General features: G+C 41.0%; 2 protein-coding genes across 4 annotated transcripts; both read left to right on the forward strand.

Annotated features, from left to right (window-relative positions):
- The first annotated feature begins 861 nt into the window (after positions 1 to 861).
- Positions 862 to 6352, forward strand: si:ch211-284e20.8 (uncharacterized protein LOC563738 homolog). 2 transcript variants are annotated; one of them, XM_058401504.1, is made up of 7 exons: positions 865 to 2272; positions 2763 to 2876; positions 4349 to 4427; positions 4510 to 4676; positions 4759 to 4869; positions 4969 to 5124; positions 5796 to 6352. In XM_058401504.1, the coding sequence occupies exons 1-7, from the start codon at positions 2003 to 2005 to the stop codon at positions 5964 to 5966; spliced, it is 1068 nt and encodes a 355-aa protein (XP_058257487.1). In that variant the 5' UTR covers positions 865 to 2002; the 3' UTR covers positions 5967 to 6352. The 2 variants fall into 2 exon arrangements, with proteins under 2 accessions (XP_058257488.1, XP_058257487.1); XM_058401505.1 differs by lacking the exon at positions 4349 to 4427 and having other exon boundaries at positions 862 to 2272; positions 4494 to 4676.
- An 898-nt stretch (positions 6353 to 7250) lies between these two features.
- On the forward strand, positions 7251 to 22201 carry hps3 (HPS3 biogenesis of lysosomal organelles complex 2 subunit 1). 2 transcript variants are annotated; one of them, XM_058401500.1, is made up of 18 exons: positions 7251 to 7969; positions 8760 to 9266; positions 9536 to 9710; positions 9815 to 9897; positions 9992 to 10178; positions 10879 to 10960; positions 13396 to 13550; positions 13995 to 14096; positions 14971 to 15079; positions 15620 to 15798; positions 16334 to 16514; positions 17230 to 17463; positions 17830 to 18015; positions 18105 to 18299; positions 18567 to 18674; positions 19582 to 19788; positions 19947 to 20037; positions 20914 to 22201. In XM_058401500.1, exons 1-18 carry the CDS (start codon positions 7753 to 7755, stop codon positions 21039 to 21041), a joined length of 3126 nt encoding a protein of 1041 aa, XP_058257483.1. In that variant the 5' UTR covers positions 7251 to 7752; the 3' UTR covers positions 21042 to 22201. The 2 variants fall into 2 exon arrangements, with proteins under 2 accessions (XP_058257483.1, XP_058257484.1); XM_058401501.1 differs by lacking the exon at positions 13995 to 14096 and having other exon boundaries at positions 7252 to 7969.
- Positions 22202 to 22231: the final 30 nt, after the last annotated feature.

Genomic DNA, 22231 nt, shown 5'->3' on the forward strand with positions numbered 1-22231 from the left:
AGGTTACTTTATGAAGCATTGATATAATGTCAGGTCACACTAAAATGTATTCAAAAGAACTAATGCCGTGAGATTGCAGGACTTTAGATTTAAATAAACTTAAAGAAAAAACCTTGAGCAAAAAATGGTTTAGGTTTAATGCATTAGAACTTGCAGTACAGATATTATACCATTTCTGTGTGTTCAATGTTCTTATGTAGGTATAGCCTAATGTTTTATGTGTTGCGTTTCATGGTGAAAAATCGCCTCGTCCCAAAAATGTGGTGATGATGGAGGCTGTAGTGCTCCACAAAACAAAAACATCAACTGTCTAAGACTGAAAGAAACAGTAGCTACAGTTTCAACTGAATTGAGTTGTAACATGTACAACAAAATTAAAAAAAAAAATGCAAACTTGTCTGTGCATCACTCATTATATTATAAAAAAGGAGCATAAAAATTATAAATAGTATTAAAACTTAAAATAAGATTAGAGAGAAAAAAAACACAGCCATAAAGTCAATCATCCAGCAAATTGCACAATCCCTTTTGTTTACTAGCAGTGTGTTATGTTTTAGTTCTATTGAGTGTGGTAATTGCTGTGGGGTAGAAGCTGTTCCTGAATCTATATGTCCTTGTTTTTAAAGATCTGTACCGTCTACCTGACGGCAGAAGTTCAAATAGATGGTGTGTCCAGGGTGTGAGGTGTCCTTTATTATGCACAGTCTTCTGGGCTGTGTTAATGACCCTCTGCAGTGCCACTGTACAGCTGGTGTACCGCACACATATACAGTACGTTAACAAGCTCTGTATGGAGCACCTATAAAAGGACACCAGCAGTCTCTGGGTAATGTTGTTCTTCCTGAGCACCCTCAGAAAGTGCAGTCTCTGCTGGGCATTTTTCAGCAGCACAGAGGTGTTTGGGTAGACTCAGACACGTTTGTCTACTGTGATGGTGTCTATGCAGTTCTTAATGTAGCACAGCACACTGTCTGTGAACACCTCCAGGTCTGGATGTTCAAAAATGTCCCAGTTTGTCCTGTCGAAGCAGTCCTGCAGTTGCTGAGAGACATCATCTGGCCAAATCTGGACATATTGGTGATGGCAGGAGCAGTTTTCCTGAGGGGGACATATGGAGGGCCATGTGGTCAGACTGGCCCAGGTGTGGAAGTGGTCTGGCCCTGTAGCCCAGCTTGATGTTAGAGTAGACCCTGTCCAGCGTGTTAGCTCCTCTTGTAGCACATTTACCATGCTGAATTTGGGGAGCACTGCCTTCAAATCCCCTGCTATGATGTGCACAGTGTCAGGATATGTACACTGCTGACTACAAATGCTGCCATGTAAATGTCAGATTTAGCCGAGTTAGCATTAGCATCCGGTGGAATGTAAACAGTAGTAATCATGACCACAGTGAACTCTCAGGTGACTGCATTTAACGGTCACATACTCCAGGTGTTGGAAGCAGTGACTGTCCACTGTTACTGTGTAAGTATACCAGTTGTTATTGACATACACACAGAGCCCCTCTCCTCTGCGTACCGGACTCCGATGTCCTGTCATGACACTGTGTGGTGTAGCCTGTTAGCTCTAAAGCAGAGTCCGGAATGGATGAATGAAGCCAGGTTTCTGTGATCAGCAGAATGCAGCTATCCTTCATAATGTTGTTAGTCGCAGTCTGTAGCCTCAGTTCATCCACCTTATTAGTGAGGGATCTGGCGTTCTTGAGAAGAAGGCTGGGCAGCGGTGGTCTGAGTGGCTACTTCCGTAGCCTAGCTAGCATGCTGGCCCTGCAGGGCTCCTTGCTATGTCCACCGGAATGTAGTGTGAGCGGAAAAAGTCGGCTGGAACACTCCGCTCGAAACAAACTCCTATCTTAAGGAGATCGTGGCGGCGGTAGAGCTTGTTCGCCCAACAGGATGTACACGAAAAGCCAAGCAAAGCACTGAGCTTCTGCAGCTATGTGCGCCGCCATCTTGCCCGCCCATCTCGCCATATTGTCCATGTTTGGCCTGGGCGTTTGAATATGAAACAGATGGTCAGTAACCTCCATCTTCTCCGCTCAGTTCCTGCTGAAGCAGCTAGACTGGGAAAAATGGGAAAACTACACTTCATCTCCCTGTTACTGTTAAGTGTATACCTACATAATGCCTCTACATCTTCTGAAGCAACAGGATGCCTCGACCCGAGTGTAGTGACCGCAGCTGAGGTGGCACTGGACCAGATTAATGCGGACAGAAAGGAAGGCTTCATCTTTTCTCTCAACAGAGTGTATGATGTCCTGCAGGAGTCTGAGGTCAGTTCATGCTGATTAATTTCCTTTTATTCTCTTTAGTCAAGGGATAGTTCTGGAATAAAACATGGCAGGGCATGCTGTTATAGGAAAGTAATCAGTATTGGGGTGGTGTGATGGTGTGGCTTGACCAGGAGCATGTCCCAAAGTCTTTTGTTTCTCTTTTACCAAAACAAGCGTGTCATATTACTGAGATAACAGAAAGTCCTGAAGAGTCTCTCAAGAAGGAAAACTTACTAATAGTTACAAAGCACTGACACTGGAAAGAAAAAACTTCACCAAATCACTGAATACACAGTTTTCATTGTTAAATAACTGTGTTTTAATCCATTTAGTCATAGATTATGAAGCACATCCACAAGGAATGAGCTGTTATCATTGAAACACAACCTACAGATCTACTATCAGAGCTATGGATATGGATATATGTGGAATAAAACAAGATCACATGTTAACTGACCAGTAATATTCCAACTACTTATTGTGTTCAAAGGAGGAAGAAGGGAAGCTTTTACAGCTGATAATAGATGTGATGGAGACGAAGTGTCATGTGATCAGCAAAACAAAATGGAAGTCATGTGAAATCAAGGATATCGGAAGTGTTCCAGTAAGTCCTCACACAGATATATAAACGTGTACGCAGTAGTGTGTTAAAGGTTCAGACAGTTGTGTAAAAAATGCTCTAATGTAATGTTTATTTTGATCAATTAACAAAATGGAAAGAAAATGAAGAGAAGAAAAATCCAAATCGAATCAATATTTAGTGTGACCAGCCTTTGCCTGCAAAACAGCATCAAGTCTTCTAAACATCTTGGAGAACTAACCACAGATCTTCTCTGGATGTAGACTGCCTCAGATCCTGCTGTCTCTTTGTGTAATCCCAGACAGGCTCGAGGATGTTGAGATCAGGGCTCTGTGGGGGACAAACCATCACTTCCAGGTCTCTTCGTTCTTCTCTACACTGAAAATAGTTCTTAATGACGTTGGCTTGTGGTCACTTGTGATGATGTGTTTGGGGTCGCTGTCCTGCTGCAGAATAAATCTGGGGCCAATCAGACTGATGGATATTAACCTGCCTGTATTTCTCAGCATTGAGGACACCATTAATCTCCAAGTCCATTAGCAGAAATGCAGCCACAAACCTGCATAGATGCCTGCAGACACTCATTATTATTCCGCTCTCCACACCTTCATCAAACAAATGACCACCTTCTGCAGGCAAATTTTTACAATTTTGACTCATCGGTCCAGAGACCTGCTGCCATTTTCTTCACCCCAGTTCCCATGTTTTTGTGCCTTTGGCTTTGTTTAGCCTTGTCTCCACATCAGAGGTCTTTCTTTTGGCCTTAATTCTTCCATGAAGACCACTTCTGGCCAGACTTCTCCAGACAGTAGATGGGTATACTGGTCCCACTGGTTTCTGCCAGTTTGTTGCTAATGGCACTGCTGGACAACATCTGAGATTGAAGGGAAGTGAACATGATATGCTGCATTATGCTCCTCAACATCACCTGATTATTTGTGTGTCTTCCAAATATCTTGAATATCACATCCTGAAGCCCCAGTCTGCTTTGATATCTGTTCCCGGGAGAGACCTTGCTGATGCAGTAGTACTACCTTGTGTCTTGTTGCTGTGGTCAGTCTGGCCATGGTGTATGACCTGTGACGTGAAACTCACCTCCACAACCTCACCTTAGGACAGAGTTTGATGTTCTTCACCTAGGTCTAAGCTCCTACCCAGCTGCTTCTGTTTCAGTTAATGACTGGGTTTCATTCTAGACATGATATTAATGATCACCTGCTTCGTGTAACTGGTTAGTCAGACCCCTGACTCTGATCCTACCCAATCCCTGACTTTCTGCTAGTGTACAAAGTGTACAAGATGCTGGTTTAAGGTCATCACACCAAGTATTAATTTAATTTTTTTTTTCTTTTGTTCGCTCACTTTGCATTTTTTTTAATTAATAAAAATAAACAGTTCATTTATACTTTACAACAAAAGGAATAGCAATGCACAGAAGCTTATCAAATAAGATGTAATGGAACGATGCACGTCAACATACACTACATATGTTTTAGGTCTTCGGAAACTGTGATATATCTGTCTTTATTCAGACCAACATTACTTTACGTAACTATAGCTGCACTATCCAGCAAGGTAAGCTAGGTTTCAGTCACTGTATCTATATATTTACCTCAATAGATATTTTCATTAAACAAACAGTTGCGCTCATTTTCAGTTCCTGCTGCTGCCATCGTTGAAGTGTGTCCAGATTGTCCAACAACAGAGAGCCTGAACGATCCGATCGTATCCGAGACAGCAAATCTCGCTCTTGAGAAATATAACAAGGAATCAAACACGTCTAATTACTTTGTTCTTCTGAATATAACAGGGGCGAGTATGCAGGTAAGTTCTTTTCACCGTTCTGACTCACTTCAGGAATTTTCATTCACTTCATTTGTTATTAAGGGCGACTTTTCTTTAATAGTGGGTTGTTGGTCCATCCTACTTTGTGGAGTTCATCATACAGGAAACAGACTGTGCCAAAACACTGACTGATGTAGACTGGAGTCAGTGCCAGCCAATGAATGGGACACATGTAAGTAATACAGCTCAAAACAATACAATATACTGTGAGTGCCTATAAATAATAGATTTTCACTGCATCTTTATTATTGTTATGATTATTATTTTTAAGATGAAGGGCTTCTGTACTGGATCACACACTACTTCCGATTATGAATTTGAGGTGACTTCCAGTGAGGATAGCTGGATCAGTGGAACGCACCCTAATATTGAAAAATTTAAGAAAAAATGTTTCACCAGTGTCAGCTGTTCACTTCATCAGCAAATGGTAGGTATCGATCTGGTATCAAGTGATTATTGCGAGGAATAAAACATGACAGGGTGTGCAGCCTGATATTGATTATTTTCCTGTAACTGCACATCCCAAAGGGTTTTATTCCCCTTATACCATTTGCCAGTTTTTACAAAGTGCTTCAAATCTTCTGTGAGACAAGTTAGCTCCAAGTTATAGTATATTTATAGTTGTAGTAGATATAGTTATAGTGTGTATATAGGTATAAAACAATGATTCTCTTCCCTGCTTCTCTTTTTTCCTCTTTTCTTTTCATGTTAATAAGAAAAAAAAAGAAAAAGCAAAGCTTATTTAACCAAAAAACCAAGTCTTCTGTCCTGAAGATGTTCCAGTGATGGAAAAGGAAAAAGAGTTTGGAAACTAACTGTTACAAGCTCCATCTGTGTAACATAACTTCACCAAGTAGACATTTTTAATAATAATAATATTTTGTGGCGAGTTCACTATACACGTATCTGAATGAGATAAAAATGGATTAGAATAAACACATTAATATAAATTTGTCCTTTGAATAACAGAAAGAACTATTTTCAGAGCAGCATTGTTGTAGAAAATGAACCAAACAGAAATACTCTGGTGTAATAAGATTTAATTCGAACTTTATAGGGATAGTGATGGAGTAACTGTGTGTTTTTGGTATGATGCAGCTTGAAAATGAACTGGAGAACGGACACAGGACATCCAAAACCCCTCTGTCTGGGTCTGTGCTGGTTCTGCCCCCTCCACCGCTCCCAGTGCCTCCCAGAATACCAGCAACTGCTCCTAACTGCCCTGGAGAAAGGAGCCACAACCTTGGGCTATGGTCACTGAAACTATGAATAAAATACCACGCACCAAAAGGTCACTCCGCACTATAAAATCATATGAAACACTTTTTAGTCGTGGAAAAGGAAATAATATCAGGCATAGCAACTCTGTATATTCTCTAAATTCTGGGGTAAAGATGATTTGAGCATCGTGTTCGAAATTGGCTACTTTACAGATGATTAAATATGAAAGGCAAAAAAAGTTTTGTTTTATCAATGACTCTGAAAATGAATTTAAATCTAGGAATGTATTTATATATATATACACATACACACACAAAGGTAATGGTTTCAAGATGAAACAATACAGCCTAAACAGCACACACAGGTCATTCAGCTGTGAAAGAAAAAAAAAGCAGCCTGCAATAAAATTATAAAATAAAACAAACGATAAAAGAGTGTGACCTTGTGTTTCTTAATTATAACAGGTGTGTCATCTCCCACTATGTTTTCTATACCTGCTTTATTCCTAATTAGGGTCACAGGGATCTGCTAGAGTCTATCCCAGCATACATTGGGTGAAAGGCAGGGGTACACCCTGGACAGGTCACCAGTCCATCACAGGGCCACACACACAGACAGACAACCAAACACACTCACACTCACTCCTATGGGCAATTTAGAATTAGCAATCAACCTAATGTACATGTTTTTGGACTGTGGGAGGAAAACCCATGTAGGTACACAGAGAGGGGGGGTGGTGCTGGTGGTGGTGGTGCTGCTGCGTACAGGATGCAGGTGAAGGCACAGTACAGGCCTTGTTTGTGAAAAAACAGAGCCTGATGCTCGTACTGAAGTTTATTTCATCACAGCTAGTACAGTTTGACTTTATAGCACACAGTCTGTGGAGGAATTAATGAGTGATGATCCTACTCTCCGGAGTCACCCGTAAGGGGTCCAGTTCCCTTTTGGTGTCTGTCTCTTCTCAAAGTTTCTTCCTCATGTCCTGTAAGGGACTCTTCCCTGGTCTGTCCGGCTCTTTAGGAATAAATAATAAATCTGCAAAGATTTCTATGTGGAATTGTGATTTATGTTAAAAAGAGCTGTAATAAAACTGAATTGAAATTTAGGGCTCTGATATTTCCCAACAATACTATAGTTCATAATTGGGAATACATTCTGGATTTGTGGAACTTTGTCAAAATTTTGTTCACCAACCAAAACTGTCATAAGTGTAATTTATGTTCTGTACAAGCATGCAGAGCTCTTCCTGACTGTGCGAAGAGAAGTATCAGCCAATCAGATTGCAGTTTGCTTTGTTGTCAGGGTAAGTAACCAATAGGAGAGTAGACTGTACATGTTGCCCCGCCCAGACCCTGGCGGAAGTAAGAAAGTGACAGAAATGATATTTAGCTGATTTACTTCCATAAGCGTGATCTCTACACACACCAGGAGCTTCTGCTGCTTTTATTCCCTCACTGCTTTTCTTTGGCAAACAAAAGACACACATGAAGCGGATAAACTGAGGTTTTTTTGTTTGTTTTCTGCTGGATCATATCACACGACGGCTCAGCATGTGATACTGGACTGTACTGGACTAAAGGGAGATTAGATTAAACCTGCAAGAAACGGTTCCCTTTAAACCATGCATGCTGCCGAAATGGTCAGTGTGTAGAACTGAAATGGTCAGTGTGTAGAACTGAAATGGTCAGTGTGTAGAACTGAAATGGTCCGTGTGTAGAACTGAAATGGTCAGTGTGTAGAACTGAAATGGTCAGTGTGTAGAACTGAAATGGTCAGTGTGTAGAACTGAAATGGTCAGTGTGTAGAACTGAAATGGTCCGTGTGTAGAACTGAAATGGTCCGTGTGTATAACTGCCACCCATTCGCGGCCCAGCGGATCGTCCCTGCGACCCAGGAGCCCGGGCTGGTGTGCTGCGGCGGCGGAGCGCTGTTCCTGGTCTCCGCTGGAGGATGTAAGGTCGAGGTGTTCCACACACAGCAGGAGGAATGTCCACTCATCTGTCGCTTCTCCACCATGGGCATAGTGCACAGTATCGTGTACAGTCAGATCGGTGAGTCAAACCTTTCCCCTTAAATAAGTTAACTAAATTTAAGCTTAGACTCATCAATTAAGTTCATCAGTTGGCTGTGTTTAGAGTAACTTCCCATTAAAACCATAAAATTACTCACCCAGTAAGGAATAACTAGATTAATTTCATTATTTCATTCATAACTGCTAAATTCTTCTCAGTTAGTCCTGAATCCTGAACCTGTAGCAGGTAAACTGGCCATGGGGTGACCATGGATGGGACATCGTTAGAGGACTATTATAGATCACACACACACAGCTCATGTAGAGGAAACCAGAAAACCCAGAGGAAACTCACACAGACACAGGGAGAGCAGGGGGAGGTGTTATGTTAAAAACCTGGATTTTTTTATTATACTTATTTTAGTTTCCAGTCTTAGTGACTGGACATAGTGGTATTATGGGCTCTGGAATGTTGATCAGAAGGTCAGGGTTCAAGCCCCAGCACTGCCAAGCTGCCTCATTTGAGCAAGTTCCTTCTCTGCTCCAGGGGGGCTGTATCATAGCTACCCCTGTGCTCTGACCCCAACTTCCTCAGCTGGGATATGCAAAGAAAAGAATTTCACTTCATTGTAATGTATGTGTGGTGATCATAAAGGCTTCTTCTTCTTCTTCATCTTCTTCTTCTTCTTCTTCTGACAGCTACTGGCTATATAATCCCCTTCTTTGCATCTCAGTTTCCCTGGCCTCCATGGCTATGCCTTTGGAAACATACCACTTCCTTTTTTGGCACCTATGATATCAGATTTTCTTCCATTTTGTTCATTTTATAGGGGATTACCTGGTCACCATTGAGGAGAAGAATGGTGCCACCTACCTGAGGGCCTACACCAACTGGCGCTATCAAGCAGCTGAGAAGAAGCGTGTAGGCGTTCGCTTGCTCGGGCACCTCATGCGCGGCCAGGCTCTCCATGGCACCCCCAAGGAACAGATGGAGATCGTGGAGATACCTTTGTCTGAGACACCGCTCTGCACTGCCTGCTGCTCCATCACAGGTGCCCTGCTGGTGGCCTGTGCAAAGAGCCTGGTGCTGTTTAGTCTGAAGCGGCAGTCACTTAACGATCAACTCGACGCCCTCGACTTCGAGAGGCTCCTCATCCTGTACGTTTCTGGTTGGAGCCCGTCACAGGTGGCTCTCTGTGGTGGGTACGTGGCCATGCAGACAGAGCTGGAGGTGCTGGTGGTGAAGCTGGAGAACCTGGAAAAGATATGTGCATCTGACGAAGAGCATATGCAGCTGCGTGGAGATGTTATGGCTGCAGCTGGTGTTACTGACGCTGGTATTATTAGATATGAGGACATTTCGCTTTTTTTAAATATATTTTTTATTGAGAGATTAAGTCTCTGATTCATACAGACTTAAGGGTATTGTTGTCATGTTATATATTTTGCAGTACAGCTATGGTACAGTAGTAAGCTGTGCATAAAATGGATCAAATAATACAATTTTGAAGAGCACTGTAATTGTTTAAGCATTACAGGCAGTACTGCTGTGTCCAGTTGATGCTTTATATATCAATACATATCATTTTATTTCATTTTTATCTAGATGGTAAAAAGGAGCCACAGAGTCCCTTCGAGTCTGACGACTACTTTGTGTTCCCGAAGCATCTGGAGATGCTGGGAGATAAGGCAAAGGATTGTGGAGTGTCCCTGACTTTAGAGTGGACTGGGATGGACACAGAGGCAAACGACAACATGGGAGTTACCTACATCTTGTACAGGTGCAAAAAAACCATCAGTGAGCAAAGGTTTCTTGATCACTTTGTGAACTTTGTGTACATTATAACAACACTGAAACCATGTTCCTCACTTGTTTTGTTTTCAGGAGGTTTGCCCCAGATTTCTTCCAGGGCTGCACTGTGGAGGAGACACGCTTACACTCCCTCCAGCTCCACCCCATGTACACTGGTAATCATTTTCCATGCTATGTTCAGTAGACATCATGCTCATTTCAGGCTCCATTAACTTCTCGGTGCTCTTCCTCCCTCTGTGCTTTGTGCAGGTAATCCGGATGTAAGCAGTGATGCTGAAAACAGTGATCCTGCCTGTATGTTCTGTTTCTTTTCTCTACCAAATGCTGGTTACATGTACAGCCTGAAGAACACCGTAGAGCTCATTTCCGCCTACCAGTACCCAGAGAAGGCCCATCAGGCTCTGCTGTGCAACGAGTTTCTTCATGTTATCACACAGTAAGGCAATAGTCTCTATGGAGAGGGAAGATCTGATCTTGCTGCAGAAACTGTGGAGCTGAGGCAGTTGGTGAAAAACTAAAACATGTCTGGACGTGCTGTTATAGAGAAATAATCCATGGCAGAGTGAGGTTTTGCAGTTCAACAGAGAGTTCAAGTTATGTTTTCCTAATGTATTTCATAATGATCTAATCATCCATAAGTCTTATTATTTATAGCACATTATAGCAGCTCTAGTAAAACAATCTCTCACTCAACTTTCCTTTTACTGTCTCTCTCTCTCTCTCTCTCTCTCTCTCTCTCTCTCTCCTCTCTTTCCAGTCTCTCTTCTCTCTTTCCTCTCTCTTTTCTCTCTTTCCTTACCATATACTTCCATAAATTCTCAGTACACATATCCTCACAGACAGTTTCACCTTCTCACTGATTATATATTTTATCTGTTTTGTTAAATTAGAGCACATTTTAAATATGTCTTTAGTTTAGATGATGTGGCTTGTCCACTGGTCAGGACCTGCCGAATGACAGGATAGTGTATTAAAGCTAGCACATTAATATAAACCTGTGATCTGTGTATACTGAAAATGAATTAAAACCTTTTGACCAATCAGAAGCAAGAACTGAAACAGCACAATATTTTTGTTATTAGGGAAGAGGTCTAAAGTCCTGAAGTCTCCCTCTACTTTTTTGTTTTGTTTTGTAGAAATGCTCTGCAGTGTTTCTCTGTAAGATGTAGCGCCGTGGCTGCTCGGGTCGAGGATCCCTACATCGACACCACCATGAAGGTAAACAGTGTTAGAATGTGGCCGTGTCCTGCTAACTCTCTGAACAGAAATGACCACTGGCTGCCCCTCAGACAGCTTAAATAGGAGATTGATATCGTGATCTGAATCACATATTTACATCAACCCTTTAACACCTTTTAACATGACCGAAACATATATGTTAAAAAAAATAGCACATGCAGCTAAGTGCTTTACCCAAGTATTCACAGTGATCTACATTATAACGATTTATAACATGGAAAAGGGAAGATATTCACTGACAGAGAGTGAAAATAAACAGCTTTGAATTGCACAGTAGAGCGAGCAAGACATTGCAAAAACAGCTTTAGCAACTATTGGTACACATACTGAGAGTATGAGACAGTGGACACTTCTCCTTTTGTTTTGCTTCCTCATTTTCTGTCCACTTCTTAGACCCTCCCCCCCTCCCCCTAAAGAAATTAAGGACACGAGGAATCGCCAGCAAACATATCTGCCAAATCAGAAGGCCTTCCTCACTTTAATGTGGCCTTTTAATGAATAGTTTTTAAAGACTTTCACCAGTTATTAAACTAGATGTAAGGGGTATATATATTACACATGGTGTTAACCCTGAATCAGGTGAAAAATCACATGTAACACCCACTTTACATGTGACAGTCACATGGCATGAGCACAGCAGCTGAGAGTGGAAGAAAACAGAACAAATGAAGATTTTTTGAACATTCCTAAATACCAATATATTACTAATAAAGATTAGTAATATATTGCACTACTTACACTACTCACAAAAAGTTAAGGATATTTGGCTTTTGGGTGAAATTTATGGAAAATGTAAAAAGTTCACACTACAGTGATATTATATCATGAAAGTAGGGCATTTAAGTAGAAGCTGCAATGGTGATTTCCTCATCTCAAACAATTTACTGAAACAAAAGCCAACAACAGTGGTGGGTATACCACAACAAAAAATCTCAATGTCTCAATAATCTGTCATGTGCCCTTGACCATCAATTACAGCTTGACCACGACATCTCATGCTGTTCACGAGTCGACTTATTGTCTGCTGAGGCATGGCATTCCACTCTTCTTGAAGGGCGGCCCTCAGGTCATTGAGGTTCTGGGGTGCAGGGTTACGAGCCTCTACACGGCCACTCGGCTGATCCCAGAGGTTTTCTATAGGATTCGGGTCTGGAGAAAGTGCAGGTCACTCCATTTGAGGTACCCCAGCCTCCAGCAGCCGTTCCCTAATGATGCAACCTCGATGAGCTGGAGCATTGTCATCCATGAAGATGAAATTAGGCCTGTGTTGTTCATGCAGGGGCACAATGACTGGATTAATGATGTTATTCAGGTAGTATTGGCTTGTCACTGTACCATTCACAAGCTGTAGGGCAGTTCTGTATTGAGTGGACACACCTGCCCAGACTGTAACACCACCACAACAGTGGCTGATGCATAGCGCTCTCCTTGACGTCTTCAACATTGTTGGGTCCATCATTTCTGCTCAACGTGAATTGACTTTCATCAGAGAACAGCACTGAGGCCCACCGGTCCCTTGTCCAGTGTAAATGCTCCCTGGCCCGACGCCTGTGCCTGGGGGTGTGGTCAGGTACCCTTGCAGGTCATCTAGCACGCAGACCATGCTGATGTAAACGGTTTCGAATGGTCTGATGTGACACTTGGGTTCCTCTCACCTCCCTTAAATGTGCCTGGAGTTGAGTGGCGTTCATCATCCGGTTCCGCAGGCCACTGTTCACAATGAAGCGGTCATCAACGTGGGATGTGGCCAAAGGACGTCCACTTCTATGTCTTTCTGTGACTCTTCCAGTCTCTCTGTATCTCTGTCCCAACCTGCTGATGACACTCTGTGACACTCTAAGCTCAGTGGCCACTTCCCTCTGAGAACATCCTGTTTGAAGCCTCACAATGGTGAGGTTCTGTTGATCAATTGTTAGGTGTGGTCTTGGTCTCATGATGTCAAAATGTGAACAGCATGATGAAGAGGACTGTTTAAATACCAATTCTAATGGAACCAGAACATTTATTGGTGGATTCATGGATCAAACACCATTTGTGAATTTTGCCGTTAAGCACCTTGTTAGAGAACAGCAAGTTCTGCAGAAAGTACTGAAACACTGAACAGTTGGACATGTGCATTCAGAAGGGTAGAGAAGGTCAAATTAAGTTCACCTGGAAAGGTTATAGTGCATTTTAGGTGCATCCTGAAATTTCACCCGAAAGCCCGATATCCTTAACTTTTTGTGAGTAGTGTATACATTTAATCTGTTCAGCAGAGACTAGTGCACCAACACACAAACACTAAATCACTATTTCTCATGCTAACCCATGCTATATACCTATCCAGCTCTCTCAAGCTTCAGTCAGTGTTTGTGAATATCAGATTTTATTCCAGTCCACACCCGTGTGTGTTTTCTGTCTGTCTGTCTGTCCAGGCCTGTCCTCCTTTCACTATGGAGGTTTCTGCCCTCCGTATCCAGCTCTTCATCGGCCTCAAGTCTCTGTGTCATGACGGGAATCATATTGTTCTGCTCACAGCTGCTGACATTGAAACCAAAGAAGAGACAGAGCGAGCAACTAGAAGATCTATGTAGGTCACGTCTTTCTCCAGAACAAAGCTTTTATTTAGGAAAAAAAGATCAGCAGCGCTGCGTCGTCTCACTCTTAGCTCAGTTTTTCCACTTTGAATGCTGGCTTTCAGCTTTATTTAATTTCGCTTGGCTTGGCTGCAGGTTTTTAAGTGATTTTTCAATCAAATCATGATAAATATTAAAGAAATCTGTGATGGAAGAACAACAAACATATGTAAGCAGTCTGATTAATTTTTTTATTCTATGTCAAATATTAGCACCACTGAGTGAGTCCTGACTGCTGTGTTCATTACTAAATAAATCATGAGACCCTTTGTATTGACCTTTTTGATTGAATCTAGCTTTATAGCTTTTTTCTTCATGATTGATGCTGACCACAAGTTGTGTGATTATGTAAATAATCTCCTATTTCACTGACCCTTAGCAAATGCTCTGTATTGTAGCAAATCAAAAGAGCAGAACTCAATGGCAGGGATTTTCCTAGCAGTAGGTATAAATCCAACCACCAGCCCTGCTCTGGAGAGCTTCCTGTCCAGGTCCTTCCTGTAAGTCAGACCTGTGTGTTCTCTCTAATCTCACACCGAGTGTTCCCCTGAAAGAGCGCTAACTCACCCCCTGTTCGTGTGCTAATCCTGTGTGGACCCAACTTATCTAACATTCATTTAGATTTCCTTTTTCTGTTGTTTTTTGGGGGGATTTTTGGTCTAGAGGGTCAGAAAAGCACAGAGGTTTAGATTATGTTAGATAATATAGTTCAGTTGAATAATGTAGATAACAGAAAACATTTTATTCAGAAGGTGAATTACAGCAGGAGACGAAAGGCAAACAAATTTCATTTCCAGTCGATGTTTTTATTTTTTTCTTCAAGTGGGTTGATATTATTAGTCACAAAGACAGCAGTGTTGTATTCACCCTGATGCAACATGTTGATTTAATTCAGGGGTATGTGGGTCATGTCAAAGTATTGTTTGTTTTTAAAAAAGCTTTAAAGAGCACTGAATGAATTGTGAGGCCTTCAGTCACGCAGAGCAGATTATTTCTGGTGATGAATGGACTGCTGTACTACATTACTGCTGTAACTCAGAGACATAAATACTAGAAGCTAGTGAACTGTAGTACACATTTGGGAAAGCTTATTAAAGTGAGCTAGGTGCTTTTTACATCTAAGGAATGTGATCAGGAAGTAAGAAGGGTTCGTTGGTTCAGAGTCCTCAACATGGGAAAAAATCCAAAAGAAAAAAAATGTACTAAATCAAAAACCTTTGGGTTCACCAACAGATCTGTGCCTTTAAAACCTTACAGTGTACAATATGGGCTAGGGATTAGTTAGTGCCAGATTAAACTGAATCCCAGATCAATTCCTTACCTAGACGTGTCATGAAATCTCATTGGTGTTGTATTTAATCATTTTGGTACCAGATCCAAGAAAACCTCGGTGTCTAAGCTAAAGGAGCCCAGTGAGAGTGGTCATGGCTGGAACCTGTACGTGATAAGCACCGTGTCCACACTGCAGCTCTACAGAGAGATGGTACAGTGATCTGATTCTGTATGTTTATTTAATACACTGATAGACATGATGAAAAGTTCACTCTATTCAAAAAGCCCATTAATAGGAGATGGTCTGAAATAGAGCTTTAGGTATTCATGTCAGTGTTGAGTAAGATGAACATGATTCTTTGTTATACTAACATGCTGGTTTAGGTGTTGATTCATTTTCTATATCGGCAGTTCAGAGAGTAGTCCTGGCTACAAGGTAGATAAGATTTATTTTAATAGGCTCAGAGTTATACCACATCTTGTCTATAGTATCAGGAGCTCACAGGGAGTTTTTATAGTAAATTCACTGCCATGGGAAATGATTCAGGACAGATCAGTTTTGAAGTTTCTGAATGTTAGATACAGGACCCAGGAACAATACTGACATTGTCTTAGTAAGAGAATTGATTCTGTCAGCTTCTGTCGTAATGTTATGCAGAAATACAGAGGCATTGCTGACTGTACGAGCGATATGTTATGATCCCAGTGTTAGCTCTGATAACAGTACATATTGTTTGTTATCTTTCGTCAGGTGGAGTACAGTAAACGTTACGAGCAGACCAGCCCGCTGTCCCAGAACTATGTCCATCTGCTTAGTGAAGCTCACCTGCTGCTGAGAGCCAGTCTGCTCTGCTCTCCAAACACAGACAGAGCCAAGATCCAGGAAGCTTTTCAGGAGAGCTGTGCTCACCTGGGAGACTGCTTCAGCAGGTAACTTCCACACTGTTAACACTGTCATCTAGAACAAACTTATAAAGGTCTAGCTTTTAAATTCTTGTAAAATGTAAAATGACATCTTACTGCTTTACTATTAATGATTAGTATGAGGCTGTGGTGGGTACCAGGTTACCAGCTTCCATTAGCTCCACAGGTTCTGAACACATCGGCCATGAATTAATCTTAATGCAGAAAATAAATATGCATCTCTGAGCTTTAACACTAACCACACACTGACCAGTTCCACATTTTTCCCCAGTGGTCTGCTACAGATGTAGTTATGACATGCATGTGGCTTTCGGTTGATATATTCTGTCTAACCAGCAGTGCAGTGTAGTTTATCCATCCCTGCACTGCATTGGTATCAGATCCCTTTTTGAACAGAGTTTGACTTTCTTTTTTTTGACATTTTAAATACAAACACATTTTTCAAATGTAAAATAAGTGATAAGCGCTGCACTATTTACACACAATAGTACAATTTTTCAACCAGTATTCCTTTAGCACTGCATTTCTATCTGCTTTCTAGGCTGGAGAAGCGGGATTGTCACTTGGCTCTTCCATACTACAAAATGTCTGGCCTGTCTGTGACGGAGGTCATCCAGAGGAACGTTGCCGTATGCAGGGGTCCTGCTCCAGATTATGGGAATGGCTTTCTTTTCTTCCTGAAGCACTCTCTCTATGAGGAAACCATGGAAGAGCTCAGTGAAGTAAGAAAATCAGCTAAAAATCCTGTAGAGTCATTTTTATTTGTTGTTTTTCTAAACAAAATATTTAAATTTATAAACTCATTCTAAAAAGTAAATATACTTATTATTCACATGCACATACTGACTGTATGACCTTTTAAACAATATCTGATATCTGTTTAAGAGAAACTAGTATAACATTTAAGGGACAACACTATGGTAACTAATATTAACATGAGGGGCGTACCTATTATTAAGAAATTCTAGTAAAGGTAGTATAGTAAGGTAAAGTATTCTAGTAAAGTAAAGATGGTGTTTAAATGTAATCTTATATTAAAAATGCATGGAAAGCGGTGTCTCAGAGTCGTCAGTGTCTCAGTGTGTACTGAGTCAGCATCAGCCTATATACTGATATACTGACCTGTGTGCATATGGTCTGTTTAAGTCATTTGAATGACCTGTAAGTGTTTTATGATCTAAAGAAATTGATGAAGCCAACACATTTATATGACATATAAAACTTAAATATTCCATATCTTTGGGATTGTACAGTGACTGATGAATTAGAATGTCCTAATGTGTAATGAGCTAGGGCTCGAATTCATGTACACTGTGTACTGATTCATGACCCAGGGAGCTGATTGAGACTCAGTATGGATGAATCCTGAGCATGCAGCGCATTTCAGAAATAGAGATGTATACGGCAGATAACGAAATGAAAGGTTTATATCTCCAGGAAACCGCTAACACCGTGTTGGAGATCTTCAGTAAGGCCGAGCCGGGCCAGCTCCCGTACGTGGTGAGCAGCTCGTTCATGAAGAACGCCAATCCTGTCTGTGTACGTGTACATCTGGAACACCTGGAGCTCAGTGGCGCCCCATCGGTCACAGTCTCGCTCTGTAAGGCAGCTCAGGCGCTGCGTTTAGGAGACCTGCACTACTACCAACAGCAGATGGATCGGCATGCGGAGGTGAGATCCAGCCGTGTCTGCAGTTTCGTGCCAGCATGCACTGCATTTGTTCTTGTTGCTTAATGTGAGAAGTTTTTTGTTACAAAGCAGTCATCAATAAAATGTTCTTGTTGGAAAAAGCAGTTCATTGAAGGATGTGACACATGAAAAGCACACATTTAAAAGGTCTACTGTTTACTGCTACTTTCTTTTGGTAAATGTTCCTGTAATACTTGCTCTGACGGGTTTTTTTGCGGTAATTAGAAATTAAGGCACCTCTACTAGAATATTTAGAGTTTGGAACATTGAAGTTTAAGTTATAGATATTTTTTCAATAACTAGTTAAATGTTTAGACAGTCTTTCTTTGCCCTTGTTGTCTTGACCAGATGCTGCAGGTGTACGGCTTCATAGAGGAACCCAAGCTTCTTGTGCATCGCAGAGGGAAAGCCATGGTTCCCACTGAGCTAGCACGGCACCTGCGGGACACTCAGGACGGCCTGCTGGTGGCCGCCGTCGTGGCTCTTCATGAGAACAGCAAGGTCAAACTGGAGGAGGCTGAACTCTTCTTTCAGGTACACTAAATGACACAGTGTCTTCCTCGTGGATGGCACTTTCTCGTTTGTTTTTCTTTTCTTTTCATTTTTATCTTCCTCTCTATCAGGAGTTGTGCAAGGACAGTGCAGAGTCTCAGAGCATTCCTCAGCTGTTGGTGGATTTCTGGGAGGCTCTTCTGGTGGCTTCATCTCAGGAATCAATCGTCCAGGAGCTTTTGTTCCACCTCACATCTGTATACATCGAGCGCATCATGTGCAGAGAGCGCTCAGGAATTAAAGCTCTTAAAACAGCTGAGGACTTGGTGAGTTCAGACCCAAACTCACACTGACTAGGACAAAGTCGTACAACACACACAGTATATATAGAACCTAAGCAAAGACATGCAAATTTTTATAGATTTTGTATGGGAGCTCATCGTTTTAAGATTTTAAGAGCTGCTACGAGTCAATACATCAAAATTAACAGAGGCAGCCATACCAATCAGTATATGAATAAGGCTTTAAAATGATGATGACCTGGAGCACAGTATGAAGTGCCCTATAGAGTGACCATTTCTTTTCCTTTTCAGATCAACTCCTGCTCTCATTATGGGTCACTGTTTCCGTGGTTGAACATTCTGACTCCTGCTCAGTTCAACATCACACATGACCACCAAGAAGACCTTCAGAAACTTCAGGTCTGTAACTCAGCACACTTGTGTATGAGTAACGTTCGATGAATCACGTGCACTGTGTAAGTTCACTACAGAGTACATTTACCTGAATTGATGTTTCACGGATCATCAACGGTTCGGTTCGGGTAGTATTGACAATTTTTTTCTCAGCTAAATCAGTTATAATCTGCCTCGCGAGAAAAGTCAGTTCAACCAAGCAGAAAAGACACAGGACAAGAAAGAATATTATATAATGTTTCAAGATGATTTTTATCTTGATCCTTAACCTGTGAGTTAAAGAGCCTCAGACTTGTGAACCACCAGAAGAAAAGAAGACTGTGGTTGATGGGTGGGCTATAACTGTGGTTATAGCATTATAGAATTCTGGCTCTTTTCAGTGGGTCAGATCAGCTTAGTTGCCAGGTTTGCTCATTTTGACCCTCAAGAACATTTTTTTTTTTTTTTTTTTTTTTTACAAATGATAGTGAAGTGGAAGTAAGCCACAAGTTCCTGAGCTACATCTGAACATAAACATTTTGGAAGGTGAATGAATTCAGTCTAAAGAAGATGTTCCCATGGAAGCGCTTTGGTTAAATTATACAGTAAGAATAAGATGGTGTAAATATAGTGCATACTTCTATGAAAAAAAGACATTGTGAGTTAAGTGTTCCCGTTAAAGAGCTCATAAATTCAAGAAGAACACATAACTGGTAGAATATTTTGTTTAGCATAAGTGCTGTTAGCATAGGCACAATTCATTCACCAGCATGCACCATGGTTATTTATTAATTTATTTTAATTAATTAATTTATTTATTTATGCCTGCTAGGATGTTCATGTTAACTATATTGGTATCTCAGCTTTGAGGTCTCTTTGAGGAATCAGTGTTAAAGTATATAATTTGACCTCAGTGTGGTTTTCTATGTTGTAGTCTCTGCTCTGTGGCCCGACACTGGACGTCTCCTCCATTGTGCCTCTGCTAGAACAGCTACCTGATGAGGATAACACTGGCCTTAGCGTGCACATGCTTTGTGCCACCAAACTGGGTCAGCATGAGAACGCCATCGAGAAGCTACTGGACCGCTGCCCTCATGCCATCGTCTCCTACGCCAACCATGAGTTACGTAGGGACAAAATGGTACACAGCTTCCATGCTTCTTCGAACACTACAGCTAGATAACTGGGAGTAAATAATGTACTAATTTTAAGTATAAATAATACAGTTTTATTTGCTGTGGGATCTAGTAGATCATTAAATCTAAAGCAGTATGCATTTGTCCTTATCTTTCACTGCAGGCTTTGTGGTGGCTGAAGCTGTTTCCTGAGCTTTGTGAGAGGATACGTCTTTCATCAGGAGATAATGGTGTTCTACTCACCGCTCTCAAAGGTAGCCATTTGCTATATATCTTATAAATATACTAGAACAATGCTATTTATCTAGTAGCCTATGGGTCAGTTCTGGTCTTTGAGTAGATTTTTTTTTACTGGTTCTTTGATTGTTTTCTGCAAGATGATTAAATTTGCATATTAAAGGGTTCCCACATGGGAGGCGATAATTACTTTTCTCACATTTATTTTCAGTGAAAAGCAGCTAAAGTGATTTAAGTGGAGTGGCAGGCAGCGTAAAAATCTTCCTTATCCTTCTCCTAGATGAAAAGAAATCACCTTGGCCATCAGCCTTCCTGCTTCCCTAATAAAAGAATTTTACAGATGAGCCTATAATATTTATAATAATCAGATCACCATTGCTGATGAAAGAAAGCTAGCCAACAAACTCTGACTTCACTGCTGTTGTTGCTCAAAAAAAGAGACCAGATTGTCCTGGTGTAACGTGAAAAACCGTGTGTATTAGTTTGGAAATCGTGTTGATACAGCAGTCATATGGCTGAATAGCCTCGTACTAAAAAGAGCAGAAAAAACTTCTGAGTGGGAATTATTTTATCCTTTAAGCTGCTGTATATTTTCTTGTGTATTTTTACTTATGACAGTTGGGGGTGCTGTTCTTCATGCTTCCACAGAAGTTAGAAATAATCCATCATTTGTTAACAGTAAATAAGATCATGTAGATGGCAGAGGAGAGGAGCAGAAGAGCTCAGCCCTGTTAGCCAGGCCTCCGGATGCTTTACTTCTACAGGTTTTGACAGAATCTGTCCCAACTCTCTTGGTCCTACTGATTCAGTTAGCTGAATGCAGGAGGCTAGCACTTTTGCTTTAATCATATCCAGGATGTGTGACATTTTCTTTGTTGATGTGTTTCTAACAGAGACTCTGGCGGTGGTGGCCATGGAGCTGAACCCTGTAGAGTTTTTGAACTTGATACCAGACGATGGCACTGCACACTTCTTCTTAGCTCATCTTCTGAAATGTAGCCAGAAGCATCTCCTTACATGAATTGCAGGACATTACTCCATTCCACTCCTGATTGTACAATCATATAAGCTAATACAGGAATATAAGATTGTGTGAGATTTGTGTTAATCCTATACCAGAATATTAACCAAGTAACAATATTATAGTTCTTTATTACAGCATACAGGCATGCAGGTAGATGTTACACCCCTCATAGCACTAAAGATAATGTTTATGAAAGTCTTCTGTGTAGAATATGATTTCAGGACCAACACAACCTGCTTGTGTTAGGAGTTCTCCACTGGCTGGTGAAAGTCATTTAACTGGAAGTTCTGAGCTGGTTTTAACTGGACATGAACAAGAGAACTGGACGACATTATAAGTGGCTTAAAACGTATGTAATATGTGGTGTTTAAACTTAGCCTATTAAAGTTTATTAAGCCTTTGAAAAGAATACTCATATCTACATTCGTAAATAGAAGGAAGTTCATGTACAAGGTGGGAAACAGAAACATATCCCACTTGGGCCATGGATCACATGAATCTCTGGGTCATAACAGATTCACGGTCGAAATATAGATCTAAAATTCAGGATTTGGGTCAATATTCTAAAACCTCATATTCAGCACCTAAATTTACCACTAAAATAGAAAAATTCAGGTCTTGATATAAACATTTCAGCAGCATTGATACTGCTTACTCTGAGAACTCAGTATTAGATCTATGCTTTTAATCTGTGCAGGTTTATGTACTAATTTCTCCAATCCTCAGCTGTTCCACTGGAGACGTTTAGTTCTTTAAGCTAAATCAGGACATCATTAGCAGTATATGATTTGGTTGGTTGCCATCTTATGACACATGGATGTAAGTATTTGCACTTTTAGCACTTATATGTTTCTTTATCTGTTGGGTGCTGATATCTAAAATATACTTACTATGTCTTCTTTTTCTTTTTATCTTTTTTTTTTTTTTAATTAAATTATGTGAAATGTCACAGTGTGTCAGTGTATTATAAAGTTCAATAAATCTTCACTATGTCTAACTGTTCCTGTTTCTCACTCTTGGGTTTCTTGTCTCTTTATTAGTTCTCTGTGAGCAGACAGAAAGCTGTGTCCAGTAACAGAGCAGCATTTGGGGAATAGAAAGAAAAGTAACTTTGAATTAGAGACGAAACTTTGAAGGATAGAAAGAAAAAGAGTGAGGAAAACCTTGAGGAAAAAGAAAAGGAGCAC

The sequence above is a fragment of the Hemibagrus wyckioides genome, linkage group LG10 (assembly GCF_019097595.1).
Source record: "Hemibagrus wyckioides isolate EC202008001 linkage group LG10, SWU_Hwy_1.0, whole genome shotgun sequence".
Lineage (NCBI taxonomy): Eukaryota > Metazoa > Chordata > Actinopteri > Siluriformes > Bagridae > Hemibagrus > Hemibagrus wyckioides.